At 36.1% G+C, this 17,718-nt stretch overlaps 1 protein-coding gene across 1 annotated transcript in view; it reads right to left on the bottom strand.

The window, feature by feature from the left end:
- LOC135118052 (uncharacterized) overlaps positions 1-17,718 on the bottom strand; it is a 127,303-nt gene that overhangs the window by 55,448 nt on the left and 54,137 nt on the right. The window contains exons 2-3 of the mRNA XM_064038981.1: positions 4,887-5,384; positions 4,417-4,589 (exon numbers count right to left, since the gene is read on the bottom strand). Of these exons, the coding sequence (XP_063895051.1) occupies positions 4,417-4,589; positions 4,887-5,384 (671 nt within the window). The remainder of the gene's footprint in view (positions 1-4,416; positions 4,590-4,886; positions 5,385-17,718) is intronic.

Raw genomic sequence — 17,718 nt, 5'->3', positions numbered from 1 at the left:
AATAACTCTGTATGTATCCCTACTTATTACTCATCTTAGAAACCAAAATTACAACAGCAAAAAAAGCACATTATCTTTCCCCTAACTGAAGTTTAATGACCCGTTAAATCTGAACTTATCTATTAAATTAAAGTTTTTGTTACATAAAAAGGTCAAAAAAAAATGGCGGCGTAGCAAATTGTGTGAATACGTCGTTCATCATGGCGATGTATCTGTGCGCGTGTTACCGTAAATACCACGCAATTACTATGAAGTACATTACGCTTGTAACTAGTGAATTATGTAATCTAATTATCATGCTTCGAGTACGGATGGGAATTTTGAAGCAATTAATTATTGTTACGTTTTGAGGGCCTACTGGCTATAATAATAACTCTCCTGGACGGTTTGAGGTTAAGCTGCGTTAGTTTCGGTCATTTCGTGGGTGGGTGACCTTACTTAGCTCGTTAGACGTACAAGAGCACTTTAAATAGTCCTCTTATTTGCTGGAACTGGTAACTTTAATTATATCTACTCAAAATACCGAATGCTAAAATTATATCAATTTGTCTTACACAAACTCAAACTCAAACTCAAAATTTTTTATTTCAAATAGGCCTATGAAAGCTCTTTCGAAACGTCAAAGTTAGGTGCACGGTTCCAAAGAGTTGGTCTCATGGAGAAGAACCGGCAAGAAACTCCATGGACACTCTTTTTAAAAGAAAATAAGAATAATTACAGACATACAGTTTTCTATCTAGTCCTGAGAATGTTATACAATCCAAATTGAGCTAAAAATGTATTAATAAATTATACAAAATAATTTTAGTGCAATCTTTACTGGAAAAATAATTTATACAATTCTAAGAAAAAATATATTGGGTAACCAAGTTATTATACAATGCAATTTGGGGTCTTGCTGGCTTGGGCTTGGCTGGTCTGGGCGGAGGCACTCCCGTGCCCGTGGTCGCCGGGGAAGCCACATGTGCAGAGAAAAAGAAAAAACAATATTAATTTAGCGCCAGGCATCACTGTCATTAATGTAATCCTGAATTTTATAATACGCCTTTTAATCAAAATGTTTTAACTACATTCTTAAACTTTTATCCGTGAGATCAAGGATACATTTAGGTAGCTTGTTATAAAAACGTACACAATTCCCTAAGAACGACTTATTTGTTTTTGTTAGCCTAAACTTGGGAACCACTAATTTGTGTTTGTTACGTGTATTTATCTGGTGAATGTCACTTTTAACTGTGAATTTATGGATGTTTTGCGAACAAACATAATATTTTCAAAATATACAAGGAAGGTAATGTAAGTATATTAATTTCCTTAAAGAATTCTCTAAGAGATTCGCGAGAGCCCATGCCATAGATCGCTCGGATCGCCCTTTTGCAAAACGAAAATTGATTGGACATCAGCCGCTGCCCCATAGCAGAATGCCATATGACATCACGCAATGGAAATAGGCGAAGTATACAAGCCTGGCCGTAGCTATATCGGTCAGTTGTCTGATTTTCTGACTGCAAAAGCAGCAGAACCAAGTCGCCCTGATAGGGAGGATATATGGGGACCCCATTGCAATTTACTGTCAATGGTAATGCCCAGAAATACTGTGCTGTTAATTAACTCTAATTTGCTGTTATCGAGCATTATATTTGTTTCAACCGCAGTGACGTTAGGCAAACAGAACTTAAGACATTTAGTCTTGGAAGCGTTTAATAATAAATTGTTGGCTGCGAACCATTTGGAGAGAATTTCTAGGCTTTCATTAATGTGACTAACATTGGGGTTCTTACGCTTAACTTTAAAAACAAGGGAAGTGTCATCCGCAAACAAAATAACATCCGAAATATCAGACAACACAAATGGAAGGTCATTTATATAAGCTAGGAACAGAAATGGACCCAGTATAGAGCCTTGAGGCACGCCCATTTTTACAACTGTCCCCGAAGATGTTGAGCCGCAGACATCCACTTTTTGCTGTCTGTTAGATAAATAAGACCGGACAAGTTCAAGAGATTTTCCACGAATGCCGTAGTGTCTCAGCTTAGAAATTAGTGTATCGTGGTCCACACAATCAAACGCCTTGGAGAGATCACAGAATATACCGACGGCATCCTGCGAACTCTCCCAGGCTTCCAAAATCTGAGTGACTAACCGCGCACTTGCGTCCGTAGTGGACCTACCCTTTGTAAAGCCGAATTGACGGTCGTGCAGTATATCGTTTAAGTTGAAATGGTTTAACATCTGATCAAGCATGATCCTTTCAAATATTTTACTTAGAGCCGGGAGAATAGAAATGGGTCTGTAGTTTGACGGATTTTTCTTACAACCTGACTTAAATATTGGAATGACCTTACTGTGTTTCATCAAATCAGGAAAGGTGCCTTCATCTATACACGAGTTAAATATTTGACTGAGTTTTGGTGCAATATTGTCAATCACGGAGCTCAGGGCTTTAACAGAGATGCCCCATAAGTCTTCCGTTTTTTTTAAATTAAGGTTTTTGAAAGCTTTTTTTACTGTATTAAAAGTTATGTAATGGAATCCGAAATCCGGTACTTCTTTAGTAAAATTTTGTTTTAGTAATGACTCTGCAAGTGTAGAGGACGAGTTAAGTGATTTAGTAACCTCTACTGGTACATTAGAGAAAAAATTATCAAACGCGTTAGCAACCTGCACATTATCCGACACAGTTGCATCATTAATCGTTAACGATAGTTCAGTATCCCGGACTTTAATTTGACCCGTTTCCGCATTTATTATTTTCCAAACGGTTTTTATTTTATTATCCGATTTAGTTATTCTGTCACTAATTGATTTAGACTTTGCAAGAATACATACACTTTTGAATACCTTAGAGTAGTTCCGTACATGATCATGAAAAGATTTATCAGATGTCATTGATTTTTCTCGATACAGGTTATACAATACATCTCTGCTTATCCTAATCCCTTTTGTACACCATTCGTTGAATTTTAATTTATTGTCGATTTTTAGTTTCTTAATAGGACATGATTTATTAAATTCTAGACAAAGTGTGTTAAATAACTTATTAAATTTAGTATTCGAGTCCTCTGATTTAAAACTACTGCATAATTTATTGACAACATTATTTTTAAAGGTTTCTAAGGTTCTGTCTGTTAATTGTCTGTATTTTATTACTATGTTTGACGGAGTGTTTCTATTAGCAGGAAAGCTAACAAGCTGCCCCAAGTGATCCGATCTCACACCAGCAATAATGGAAGAATGCTGAACCACACAATTTGTAAAAATATTGTCTAAACATGAACTTGAAGATGGTGTAATTCTAGTGGGTTCATTAAACAAATGTTTTAAATTAAAAGATTGAAATAGAGATAACAGTTGATATTTATCAGAAGATTCAGAAGATATATCTATGTTAAAGTCACCGCAAATGAAAACTAGTTTATTTGACTTAAAAATCTTCCTAAGTATTTCCTCCATATTTGTAATAAATAATGAAAAGTTACTTGCTGGTGGTCTATATACACATAAGAATAAATGACTTCCTATTTCTGCACATGCTACCTCGCACAGGCGATTAACAGAGCACGAAGTGATGTCGCTTCTATCCTTAAATTTTAAGTTATTTTTACACAATATCAATGTACCCCCACCCTCTGCAGTTACCCTATTAAATACACTAGCAACCTTGAAATTATTGATATTAAATAACATTTTCTCAGGCTTGAGCCATGTCTCACAAAGACATAATATATCTATAGAAAACTTATCAGTTAAAAGTTCAATGTCTAATATTTTGCCAGAAAAACGGTTTACATTCTGATGAAATAGGATGAGGTTATCGCTACGCTTTTCTATTGTCTTAGAATCTAGTTTAAACAATCAATCACAGTATTGTTAGAATAACTAGTCAATACTGGCTCGTCGCTTATCCTACATTTTGTCATATTGTTGGCTATGACAATGTTTATATTATATGCTATCAATGTAGCTATATTATCTTTATATTTATTAGGGAAAAACATGCTTTCCCTACTCAAATGAAATTCACTAACAAACTTGTTAGTGTCAAAGAATAATAGTTTGTCCCTATGACAACATGTCAATGTGTATATAAAATTGTTCAGAGTATGAACATAACTATTTTGAGTGTCAGAAAAACAGTCAGAATATGGAAGTGCACAAATCATTATGTTTTTTAAATTTAGTTTTAATAAGGTGTTGATACCATAAGCAATGTCACTTTTAATTACATCAAGACTGTTGCCTATCAAAAGAACTAGTGTAGTGTTAGCATCAAACTGTGTATTTACTATCTTGTTTATTATGTTGTTGAAGTGTAGGTTTGGGTAGCAATAACTAGTTACATTATGTTCTTGTGGGAGTGAGTGTTGAATATATGAGCCTAAACCTTTACCAAATTTATCTGTAAATAAGACTGACTTGTGTTGCTTAGTGTTGTGAATGATTGGAACAGTATGAAGAGGGTCTAGTAATGTAGTAACAGGCCGGGGTTCGGGGATTGGGATTGGGTGAGCACGGGTACAGGAAAGATTATTAGTTAGTGACTCATATCTCTCTGCACTGTATTTCACCAGATCCACTAGCTTACCAGCCTGCAACAAGCGCATACTCAGTTCATGTTGAGATTCCTCATATTTCCTGAAAATATCAGATAGTAAATTTTCTTTCACAATTAATTGTTCATGCAACTGTTTTATGTCTAAGTCATGAGAAACTTGGCAATGTTCTAGCTCAAGAGAACAGGTTTTTAATTGTTGGACTAGCTTTACCCTATCTCTTCTAAGATTAACACAGTGTTTTACCCTACTCTGTTTTTTTAATGCTAAACGGCACTTCCTAATAATTTTGTTATACTTAATATACTTTTTAAATTTTTTATTACTCAATACTAAAGGACATTGTGTGATGGTATCATCACCGGTCAGGTCTATAATTGCAGCAGAGCTGCCCACAGCTGTGGTACTTCCTACCAACTTAGTGAAACGATTTAGGGTGTCAGAAGTTTGCACCCGAGCTAAATCAGACTCATATGAGGAAATTTTGTTGTAGGCCTCACTTAGTTCAATCTCGAGTTCAGTTATACGTCTCAAAGTAAGTTCATGTGTTTCACTACATTCCTGAAAAGATGATACAAATGCCTGAAGTTGGTTATGTTGGTCTAGAAGGTCCATATGCTGTATATGCAGCTCGGCCAGGTCATTTTTTAGGACTGTGTTTTTGTCGACAACATTTTTCACTTCCACCTCGCTGTCCTCCCTTTCCTGCAGTAACTGATTACACAGTGTTCTTGATGCCTCAAGATCCTTCAGAGTGGCCCTTAGCTTGTCCTCCAAGTCTTTGATAGCGGCCCTCCTGGTTGTCATTTTGTAAACTTTGAGTTCAGTTATCTGAAATGTGACAGGAAACAGCTTAGTGGCAGGCAAAATATGTTTCTTAGGACACAATCAGGGAAGAGCAATAGTGAACAGAATGAGAACTAGTAGAAAAAGAAAAAAAAAAACACAAAAGAAAATTTAACTAAAAATAAAAATTAAAGTGGGTAGGGTGAATTAATATTAAAATGTTAAAAAATATTTTTTAAACAAGATAAGTGACTACAGTTAAGGAAGATTACATTAAACACAAAAGTTTGACTTTATTTAGAAAATACAAAAGTGAAACTGACTATGTACAAACAAAGGAATTGGTTTGTAAGTTTGACACAGAACAGAAGTTAATAGAAATACATAGAAGGATTGATCATGGAAAAGTATAGTAATACTTAGTCGTTGTGTGAGTGTATATATTAAATAATTGAAGTGTTTGAATGTCTGCGGCGAACGTTAACGTCGTCGATTCTGCTTCCACAATATTGTCAAGCAGAAGGAGACAGTAACTGAGCCGATGTGTGTGTAGGGACGTTGCTCATAACAATGAGCAGTGTACTTAAGTGGTTTGTATAGTGTATAAACACAAAGATACAATAATATTATAAAAGAAAAACAAAATACTCCCCAGATTTCAAATTGTCCGTTTGACAGCTGGTTCACTCAATCACATTTGCTTTGAATTTTCAATATTTGCGACAAAAACATATTAACAACACTGTTACATACACTTATTAACTATATTACACGATTTTAAACACGATTATCAATAAATAACTATTTTTCTAAAATATTAAATCACGGAGCCGTTTTTTCACGACTTGACACTTTGACACCAGTGTTGCCATTCCTGACACCAGTGTTGCCATTCAACAGATTCTAATAGAAATATTAATAGGTTGCTATACAGAAATAGATGACGCTCCCGAAACTCGACTTTAACACACAAATAATTGAAATAAATATAGTACAGCCATTACTTGTTGCAGTTACCCTAGTAACAAACTGTAGTGAACAAGTGCAGTACAATGAATCGGTGTAGTTACTGAGCCGCAGGTGTCGTCAATGTTTAGACTGTCTAGTTATTCGGAGTAATGCTAATTATTCGCAAGAGGTGAACTTATTAATAAGATAAGACTTTAAAGTGAAAAATATTAATAAAAAAGTATCTACAACATAGACTGTGTAAGGTACTTCTTAACTATGTAATATCGAGCGATGAAAAAATATTACAACCAATATTTTGTGGAACCCAAGCTATTGAAAAAAGGATGTGTTTTTCTGATGCCTTTATCATTAGTGTGCTTCCATTTTTTGAACAAAACTTTTTAAGCAACGGTACTATAGCATAGAAAACGTATCTAACATCAGTTTTGTTCCGTAATCCATCCGATTCTACTCTCATATAACTCTGAACGAGCAATCCCAAAAACAGTGCCCTCGTGAAACTGTGAACAAGTTTAATCGTTTCGGATCCATTGCAGTGCATTTCAAACTACAATCATATAATAAAGCCGAGTTAGTGTGCAGTCGCCATTAATCCGTGCGCAGGTGTGTACTCGACTTTACAGCACACATTGGGGATTCGCTCAGAGATTGGTTCGCGTTTCTATTGCATTCAGATAACTTTAATTGAATGTTTTTATTTGTTTACTAAACACGTGAACTGTTTTTTAGGAAAAATATAAACTGGATTTTCAAGACTTTTAGTTTTGAAATAAGGTATTGCATCGAAACACTGGCCTTAAATTATTGTAATAGGTAACTCGAGTGATCTACTGGGGTTAACAAAGCTTTATCACATTTTCAGATTTTCCGAGTGACATCGCCCGGTTCGGACCAGTACAAAGCAGCAAACAATTGAACAACTACAAGTCACGCGGAAAATTCACCAGTGTGAAAAGGCTATAAACATAAAATCATAATACCAATATTTACACTACCCACTGATTCGCTCATTAATCCAAATGAAAATAACATAATTACACAATGCAATTTCCAGTTACAAATGGAGTCTGGAACGTTCTCAGCGATATCTGACCTAAAAAAAATAAAAAGGAAAGCATACGGAAGGACATAAGAAAGTTTTTAATTAAAAGTAGGTTCCATTCGCGGCGCGCATAGATTTCCATAGATAACGTCGACGCGCGATAACTCGCTCCGCGTTCCTTTTTCGATTTTTTGCCGCGATTTTTTCAACTTTGTTTTTTTTGTGAGTTTGTTGGCTACCGTAATAAATGGACGACAATGTTGTTACCGCCGTGAGGAATTGCTGCTGGGAAATATACTGGGGATATTTCGGATCTTACGTTTAACGTTGATGTTGCACTATGTTGCACTTATTATTTTGATATTGACTTAAGAAATACCCAGTGATGTTATCATCATTGAGTTTGTTTGTGTAAATGCTTTTTACGAAAAAAAAATGAATCTATACATATAATAAATCTGTAAAAAAAGTGTGTCTGTACATTGAATATATTAAAAAAATAATAATTGGGTAGGGTTTAGAAACAGTAATGGAGCACAAATCCAAAAAAAAAAATCTGTCTGTTTGTCTGTATGTCTGCATGTCTGTATGTCTGTATGTCTGTATGTCTGTATGTCTGTTTGTTTGTACACGCTAATCTTCGGAACTACTGAACGGATTTCAATGATTCTTTCTTTGTTGTATTGGTATTAAACCTGGTCAACATATAGGCTATAATTTATCTTCGAAACTTGAAGACCTGATGCAGAACTCCAACAGACCAACAAAACTATAAGAGATACAAAATTGGTGCCATGGCAAAAATTGTTTCATGGGATGAGCATTTTCTGCTGAGATAATAAATTTGAAGATCTGGAACACCTGATGTGGAACTCCAGGAGCCCAGCTAGACTATAGCATATAAAGGTATGACGTCTTAGCAAAAGTTGTTCAATCTGATAAGTACTCTCTAATGACTTATAAAAATCGAAGATCTGGAACACCTGATGTGGAACTTCAAGAGCCCTACTACACTTGAAATGTATATAAATGAATATTACAAAATAGGTATGGTGAATCAAAAATTAAGTCGTAGTCAGAGCGGCTGAAGGGCGAGGATATCTCGGCGGATTTAAAACGCAGATCACGCGCTCCCTGTGGGTCCAGCATCACCGGCCCACTCGCCACTTACCAGGACGCACCTGCCCTCCGAGAAGGGCTACTAACCATGCTCTAGCGACTCCACTCTGGACGGCCAAGCCAAGCCAGAGGCGTGAGACCTACCCCCGTCATGGTTCACTCCGGCCGGCCGGAGATGGGAGACAGTATACTCTCCCTGGAGCACTCGGTATATATGTCACCGTAAGATTACAAACATCGTTAGATTACAATCTATCTCGAGAGATTGTAAACTGTCGAATTATTGTGAACCGTAACATCTGATTGCAATTTAACGCATTATTTTTCGCTATATTATAATCTATCGAAGAAAAATTGTCAAATTGTCAACTGTCCGAAAGCTCTCCCTGATTGGTCAGTCTTTTTGTAAGATCGACCAATAATCCGTTCTGTTCCCATGGAGTTCCCGTAGAGTTAGGAATGAAATAGAGGTGTCAGTTAAATAAAATAAATGCTCTTCAAAAATTCTTCAAGTATTTATTATTTAGTACGAGTATGTAATTAATATTCCTGACATATGGAGAGAACAAATTGTAACGAAATATTTATTCTTCAAACACAAATTGAAATTGGAAACATATTGATTTCTGACACTTACGCGAATATTAGACATTTAAATAAAACTACTTTTACGGATTTTATCGCGGTTATATTATATTATTTAATCCCGACGTTTAAAACCGACCGCGATAAAATCCGTAAAAGTAGTTTTATTTAAATGAAATTGAAAATTATAAGAAACAAAATAATTAGGTAGTTTGTCTTCAAACACAAATTCATTCCTAACTCTACGGGAACTCCATGGCAACAGAACGGCTGGTCGTGATTGGTCGATCTTATAAAAAGACTGACCAATCAGGGAAGGCTTTCGGACAGTTGACAATTTGACAATTTCTCATCGATAGATTATAATATAGCGAAAAATAATGCGTTAAATTGCAATCAGATGTTACGGTTCACAATAATTCACAGTTTACAATCTCTCGATAGATTGTAATCTAACGATGTTTGTAATCTTACGGTACATATACCCCGCGGGTCGCTACTCCCCGTCATCAGCCTCAGATGTCCTGCGGTGCTTATATCTCATTATTATTGTCGTTATTATCTCAAGAGCCTTTGTCCCAATTATGTTAGGGTCGACTTCCAGTCACGATGCAACTGAGTACCAGTGTTTTACAAGGAGCGAATGCCTATCTGACCTCCACAACCCGGTTACCCGCTCAACCCAACAACAAAAACTGGTCAGACTTACTAGCTTCTGACTACCCATAACGACTGCCAAGAATGTTCAATGACAGCCGGGACCTACAGTTTAACATCCCCTCCAAATAACGGTCATTGGTATCCAAAATATACATAGAAAGTACATACGAACTTAGAAAAGTAGCATTGGCAGGTACTTGCCAGACCTGGAATCAAAGTCACACGCTCATACTTGAGAGATTGGTTCTCTACCCACTAAACCACCACGACTTCCACTAAGTCACCACGACTTAGTCATCTTAGTTATATTTAATTTTTTTTACGTAATAATACGTGCAATATTTTTATCACACACAACTTAAATGCGGACTAATTAGAATCACTACTTTTATCCCTATGGTCACGCCTATTGCGCTTCAGTTCGCAGCGTTGTGTTTAGTCTGCTGTGCTTTTGCCGTTGAAGTACAAAAATTAAATATATGGAACGTTTCTAATGGTTATGCGTATTCCGTTGATTTCAAGTCAACGGGCCCTTAAAATTCAATATCAGACGATTCAGATCTTTGATTTTGCTGACTCCGTAGTCGCTGGCATAAGGGACTGGATCCGCGTACGAAGTCGCGGGCAGAAGCTAGTGTTAAAATAAAATGTTAGAACAGAATAGAAAAACATTGTTTAATCCAAAATTAAGGCAGCAATCCAAACCCTTACAAACTTAATTAAAAAACATCTCAAAAACGAGAATCACCTCCCAAAAACATTGAGCTCCGTAAAAATCTAATAATTACAAGACTGAACCGTCGTTAACATACAATCTGGGATCAAAAGCACCTGATTTACCTGCTTAGCACATCAAAAAGCCGTGATGGGAGAAGTATTACCCCAAATGAGCGTATCGCGCTCAGAAGCCTTCCACTCCTCGACCATTATACCTGGACCCCTCCCAAATGCTTAATGCGTGCAGTTGCTGCTAACAGCGGATAATCGGGGGGTCAACACAGAATGGTTAGGGATAAGTTCATTACCTTAGCCGTTGCTTTACTTAATACAGTTAGTGAGTTATTTCGCGGTGAGAGATGGCTGTTGGTTAACGGTGGGCGGCTTTATTTTTATATCTTTTAGTTACCCTCATAATGATTCGGTAAAGTTTCGAAACTGTGGCTGAGGTAGATTTCCTGTTGCATGAGAACAATGGAAGAATGAATTTAATTTCTATACTGGAATTAATGAATTCAAACTAGCTTTGTATTGAAATCGAGTTGTTACTACTAACTTTTATAGAGACAAGCTATGGGCTACTATTTTATCTAAAAGCAAACCACGGTACCTGTAGCCATAAAGCACCGAGATAACAGTCTAACGTAATAGATTATTTAACCAAATAGAAATCCAAATCAATCAATATGGAATTATTAATGGATACCGCCGAAGATACGCCCAAACATCATTACAAACAATTTGTCATGTATACGTTACAAAACTCAATTTATCAGTCCGGATATTGTTCAAAGAGAAACTCTATAACATATCGAATTAAATAACGTAATGACTTGCCAACTTTCCGTTACGTTAACTACAAGTATTCGGTAACTGCGTGTGGTAAGATCTTCAATGGAATCTTAGACTATTTGACAAATTGGAACGGACCTGGAAACCAAATTATGTACCAAAAAGTCTACCGATTTATCCTTGGAGGCGCTGCTTCATTGAGGAGTCTGTCATACAGGATGTGTTATACTCTGTGTCTTTTGTATCATTCTTGAATGTAAAGCAGAACTCGTGCATGTTCCCACAATATGACAAACAGGTATAATCTTGACACATAGGTACATGTGCAAAGTACCGTTGGCCTCACATCTTTGAAAAAGAAAAACACCGCAATAGCGTCTCCAGTTTGTTAGATGCTCCAACAAAAGAATACATTTGGTTGTGACAGGTTACCTCGTCATCGCCCTTAGCAATCGCATATTTGGTAGACAAGGGCTTGTGATTGACATGCCTATTATGTGATTCCGGATTCTGCTATATCTTCTAAAAAGTGAAAGTATGTTGTGGCCAAATATTTGAAGAGTCCAATTAATTTGCTTTGGTAAAATTTCCACTTTAATTTGTATTTTTTTGTGGGTTGGCACATCATTAAAGTGATTGAGATGGCATTAAGCTGAGTACCAACTAACCTTTGTGTAGTTAGTAGGTAAGCCAAATAAGTAGTTAAAACTAGAAAATAAGATTAAAATGGGTTTGTTCTCAATGATGTGGATGAAACATGTGATGACATAGATATTGATATTAAAAGCTTAGAATCAAGTTCAGTATAGGTAATTTGAAAAGAAATTGAATATTATCCCTCAGTAGGCTACCATTTGCTGGTAATACTATTGGCTACAATATGCAGCTGCACTAGTCACGTACCGCGGCAGCGCTCGGTCTGCAGTCGCGGCAATACTCGCTGATTGTAAGCGCGACAAATCGACGCTTGCACGGTGTAGCTACTGTGGGGGCTAGGAAAACTACGGGAAACGGGCATTTTTAAATGCCAAAAGGTGATACGATTTTATCAGGTAGACTCGGGTTCAGGTACGGGGGAACTCTTATTTCTGCATCCTATAAGATTACTAATAATAACGTATTGCCTTCGTGGTGTAATTTTAAGAAATCTGCGAAGGAGTATCGAATGTGATAGTTTTAGTTAACTGTTCACTTTCTTTTACAGGTGGAGCTCAAGAGAAACACATAAAGTGAAAAGCAATTCTGACATATTAAAGTTTACGCATGCCTACAACTTTTTTTTTATAGAAGTGTAATTTCCTCATAATCCTTTTCCTCTTATCTCGTAGCCTCACAGCCTAAGCGTTGGATTTGCGAGCGATTTGCGTTTATAGTCATTCGCAAGCAGCATTACCGACGCGACGCTCTGAATACAGCCTCCATGCCGCCTCCACGCCGCTGCGCCGTCGTGTCGTCCTGCCGTCGGCACGGCGTCTAATCATTTAATATGAAAATTGTGCCCATTCACGGCACGAGTCTGTTTCATGCTCAACATTGCCTTACATGTGTAGTCAGCTGCCTAACGATTGGTTGATTAACGATTTGTAATGTCTATATTGACAGATGTTCAGCTTGTTTGGGTGGTTATTTTGGTCATGTTTTATAGGTCATTTGATAAAAAGTAGCTTTTTAAAATTGAAGTGGTGAAATTATTGGGTTTACGCAAACAATCAATCACTTCACTTTATAATTTTAGTATAGGTAACGTCAGAATTAGGGAGCAAAATCAGACAACGGACTTACTGGTACCAATTTCAACATTTCCCATTTTCAGCAGTAGCGATATAATATTCTTTGTCCTACGCAATTCGTGTTTCATCAGTCGCAATTTGTGAAATGTAAAGTCCATTAGCAATGAAGTCGTTTGACCCCCATCCCTGACCCCACATCAGCCCTAAACGAAACTAATGAATTAATAATAATTTACGACGACGCCGTTAAATTACGAGAACCTTAATTAAAACTCCAGGTAACTGACAAGGAATTAATATCTTCAAATATTACCAGTTTCAAGCACAATTTATTAGGAGGCCACGAGACCGGCGGAGTAGCGGGTCGGATGTTAAGTGACGGAGACTGAAGCAGTTTCGACTTAAATGCTAGTTAAGTAGTAAATTGCTTATTAATGGACAACGAACTTTATTTATTTAGCTACATTTTATTTGAGCTTTATTTCGCTAGTATTTTGCACCTTTAACATAATATAGGCGTGGTGTATTGTCATGTATGTTTGCAACACATGTGTGAACACGCCATCTTCCCAGCCTCGCCACAATAAGTAAGATTAAGCCCAGTTTGTCTAAGCAACCGGTCTCTCAGGTCAGTGGTACGGCGCGATAAGCTCGGCCGCAGCGATTAGCATACATGAGTGTAACAGCCTTTATTTACATAACACTGCAGTCTAAACGCTGGTTATGTCGAAACTTCAGTGTTTATATCGCTATTTATAGAACTTAAAGATCAAGTTCAGTGTTTAGGTTTCAACGCATTGCAACGAATGTCATTGTCCCACATAGTTAATAGGCCCAGAGTACAGTATACTTAATTTATTTTGACGACTCTGTAACTAGGTTGATTGCTTTGTAAATTGTTTTCTTATCAATGTCGATTTTAAAGTTGATAAAATGTTGCTTAAGAACATAATTGTTTGGAGGTTCGAGACTTTTATACAAAGAAGTTTATAGTGCTTTTTGTCCTCTCATAACTATTTAGGACTGTTAGGTTTTAAAAGACACTGGGAGTTTCTTGCAGTTTCATCCGCGTGGTGAGGAAACTTCTATCCATACTCGGAAAAATACCTCTAAACGTCCCTCTTAATAAAAAAGTGAAATTGTAGCCGTAAAATTTTGAAAGAGCTTTTTTATTAATTACAAACATATATACCTAAACATTTTCCTCCTTTATACCAGATACTTTATAGCATAGATGTAGATTGAGGAACTCGATATGACAAAGATAGTCCCACTTACCTAGCGACCGACAAAAAGTTGTTTGACCTTGAACAATGGACCCAATGTGGCTTTTATTATGTAAGTATCAGTTACAATGTCGAAAGCAATAAATGTCGTAGGATGTCAGCGATACCATTAATTAGTTACATAATAGTACTTAATTTTCTCGTTTATTTTATTATTATTATTTGTCAATGTTTTCTCCGGAATACTTTAAGAGTTTCCCAAGTCGTTAATGTGTCCGATAAGTTCGTTAATTAGTTTTTTTATGGCATTAATTGAGGAATACTTTGTCATTATTACATACTTTACTAAATTAAGTTTTGTGGTAAGTTGGTAATAATTTGTTAAGTGCCATTTTAAATCCGTTTTGCTCATAAACATATTTTGTGGTTTTGCGTTATATTAGATGTGGCAAACTTAGATTGATTCTTGTCAAATGAAGGTGTTTTTGTGACCTTTCCGCGAGATATTGATTGAGATTTGACTAATTGCCTAATTATAACACAACACGGAACAAACTTAACATAATCGACGGGTAAGGGCAAACAAAAAATAGTGCTCACATCAATTTGCCTAAAAATGCTTTTTGTGAAGATCAATATGTTTATAATTTTCAAATGTCACAGTAATTAATAATATATTTATTCCTTGAACAAAAGTCTAGCTATTATCTAGCACTTAAGACGTATCTGACAAGAGTAACCTTTCTACCTAATAAACAAAATGTTTAAATGTCATCATTCCTATAGAGTTTCATGAGATCATCTTCAAATTAATTTCTATCTATAGTTCAGCAATATGTACCTACTTCTTATAGGTCACGATAATAAAGCAATACCTTAGCGGTAAGTATGCAAGTATGCAATTATAAGCAATCGCATTTTGTTATTTTAGAATTTTAAACATTGAAAATTTTCTTAAATGAAACTTAAATATTAACAACCAAAGTTCATTCTAATTACAAAACACCTTAAAAATTAGCTTGCCAAATAATCCAAAATTATATTCAAAATAAATATCAAGGGCCATCGAAGCACGTTTAATCGAGTGCTGTCAATAGTTCTCGAGATGTGTCCAAATAAGTGCAGACTCAGTGTCGGCTGTCACTCTGTGGACACTGATGATCTGTGTCGCAACCCTGATGACCTTCGAGGTCAAAACCTGTTGTAGAAAGCGTGTGAATAATGTTATTCAATTGGTAGTTAAAGTATGGTGTTTGTTTTTAATTAGTACTTGTATTTTTATTGATTTTGTTTTATTAATGGTTAATTACCTCCAGTAATTATACTAAGGGTAGGTAAGTAGTGGTTACCGACTTTTAAAGTAATAAATAAGTTTAAAATATTATTAGTTTTCTTTTTGTCTAACATCTGAGATTTTGTTACGTTTCAATTTTATATTTCTCTCTGTATATTAATAGCTTATTAAAAGAAATCTATAAGTATAAATGTAGGTAATATTGTTATTTCTAGTCACTAATACAGTAGATTTTGAAATGAGTTTAGTTTAGAAGATTGTCAATGTAATTAAAAGACAGTGTAAAGATATTAGTTTCAGATTGCTACATGTAGCGCCATCTGTTATCGTGACGCTGAACTATTCGCTGAACGATCAATAAACTACCTGTTGATTTTCGAGTCTTCTTATATTCACATATTATGTTTTATTGTATAGTACCAACAGAAAAAAAAAACTACAAATACGGTAATGGTATTACCGTGGAAGAGAAAAAAGTGATTAATTCGCAAATTAATCATTAAAATTTAAATATTGGCAAACTCTTAAAACAAATATTTCAATTACATGCCAAATTAGCTATCAATAAATAAAATTTACATTTGTAAGGAGAAAATAATTAAAATGGAACGAGCGAAGGCTCCCGGAGTTAATCGATTTATAAGAATTTAATTAATTACATACGAGAATATTAGCAGGTTTTATTAATAAATACATACTTATTTTAATGAACGAGATCGTTGTTGAACCGAGTTAAGTACTGTATGTAATTAGATGCTATTTGTGGGGATTACGAGAGCTATTTACGAAGTACGTAAATGTATAACTTAATTTATATAAAAGTAAACATTTATTTAGAAACTTCTAACATGTTACTTTGGCAAGTTTACGAGGTCAAACGTGCTATCACTTTTAACCTTATGACCCTGTCCTTCACCCAAGCTGTCACCCTTATGATATAAGGGTTAATGACCTTCCCGCTGCATCACGGCGGGATGCCTGAAATCTTTATCTAACATAATTTATTAGAGTTTATTTTACGTGTATGTTTTTTAATCGCTTTCAAAATGCTTTTAAAATATCTACTTCAAAGGGTTTTCAAAAGCGTAGACTCGATTTTGGGTACTAAAATAGCATCAGATATTGCGTACCTATACAGTTCACTATGTCAACTTTCAACCTACAAACCTGTTGACTGATTATTTTTGGTATTCACCTTTTCGCAATCACAGGTTCATTGGCAAACCTTTAAACCTACGCACTGGTAGCCCACCGTATTGGAGCAGCTCCGATCTCATAACGCCCACGGGAGCACGGATCGCTTGAATATTGATACACGATCGGCCACCGATATACCTACATGCAAGTACCTCCACATGGCCTCATGTAATATTTAGGAATCTACCTTGAACTGATGCTGAGGAAACGTGTATTAAGACAAAAATATGAATTAAAGTAAGCTGTTTAAGGAACGCAGTAACTGCAACATTTGCTGAATTGAACACAGAATTCAAAAATCTGGGTCACAGGTGACTGATGTGGAGTCCAAAGAGTTAATCACCAAAAATGTTCACACCATCACGATATTAAAAAGACAAATGCTTGCGATTATTTCCAGCATGTTCCATCAGCAACCCATAAAGACTTAAAGACCAATACATTGATGACGTTATTATGTACCGACAGCAAAATGCACCTGCTGTGACACTGGTCCATTAATCACGCTCTCACGTCAGCGTGACGCGGCGGCGTGACGGCCCGTCAGGCTGACGGCACGTGAATATTGATCACGTCACACGCGCCACCGACCCCTATCCCCGAGAATACTGATACTTTTAACTTGTCGGCCTGTTAGCATGCTACCAGCATCCACAATGACGTCACAGGTATTATATTTCCTCTGCCTCCCCAGTACAAAGCGAATGCTCTCAGAGGTATCACTATGAACAAATCGATTCGGATTTTTGTGGATGGCACTTGAAATGTGATTGCAGTTTTTTATTGCCCATGGAAATGCAATGGTTTACACTGCACAACAGTGTAGTTTTTAGGATTTATGGACCTTTATGTTTTTGTTCGGCGCCAACACCGAATGTTGCACCATGTTTTCGATACAACACGAGGTTCTGAATGGCTGATTTCCAGGTGAGGCAAAAAAAACACTCTAACAACTCAATGTTGAGGTTCCGGACACAGGTCTGCACCCTATTACGTGAGATTAACATAACTAGCAAAATAGAGCCAATGAGCCCATCCCGGCAAA

The sequence above is a fragment of the Helicoverpa armigera genome, chromosome 17 (assembly GCF_030705265.1).
Source record: "Helicoverpa armigera isolate CAAS_96S chromosome 17, ASM3070526v1, whole genome shotgun sequence".
Lineage (NCBI taxonomy): Eukaryota > Metazoa > Arthropoda > Insecta > Lepidoptera > Noctuidae > Helicoverpa > Helicoverpa armigera.
Note: the sequence above shows the minus strand (reverse complement) of the source record. Positions and strands in the feature narration are given on the sequence as shown.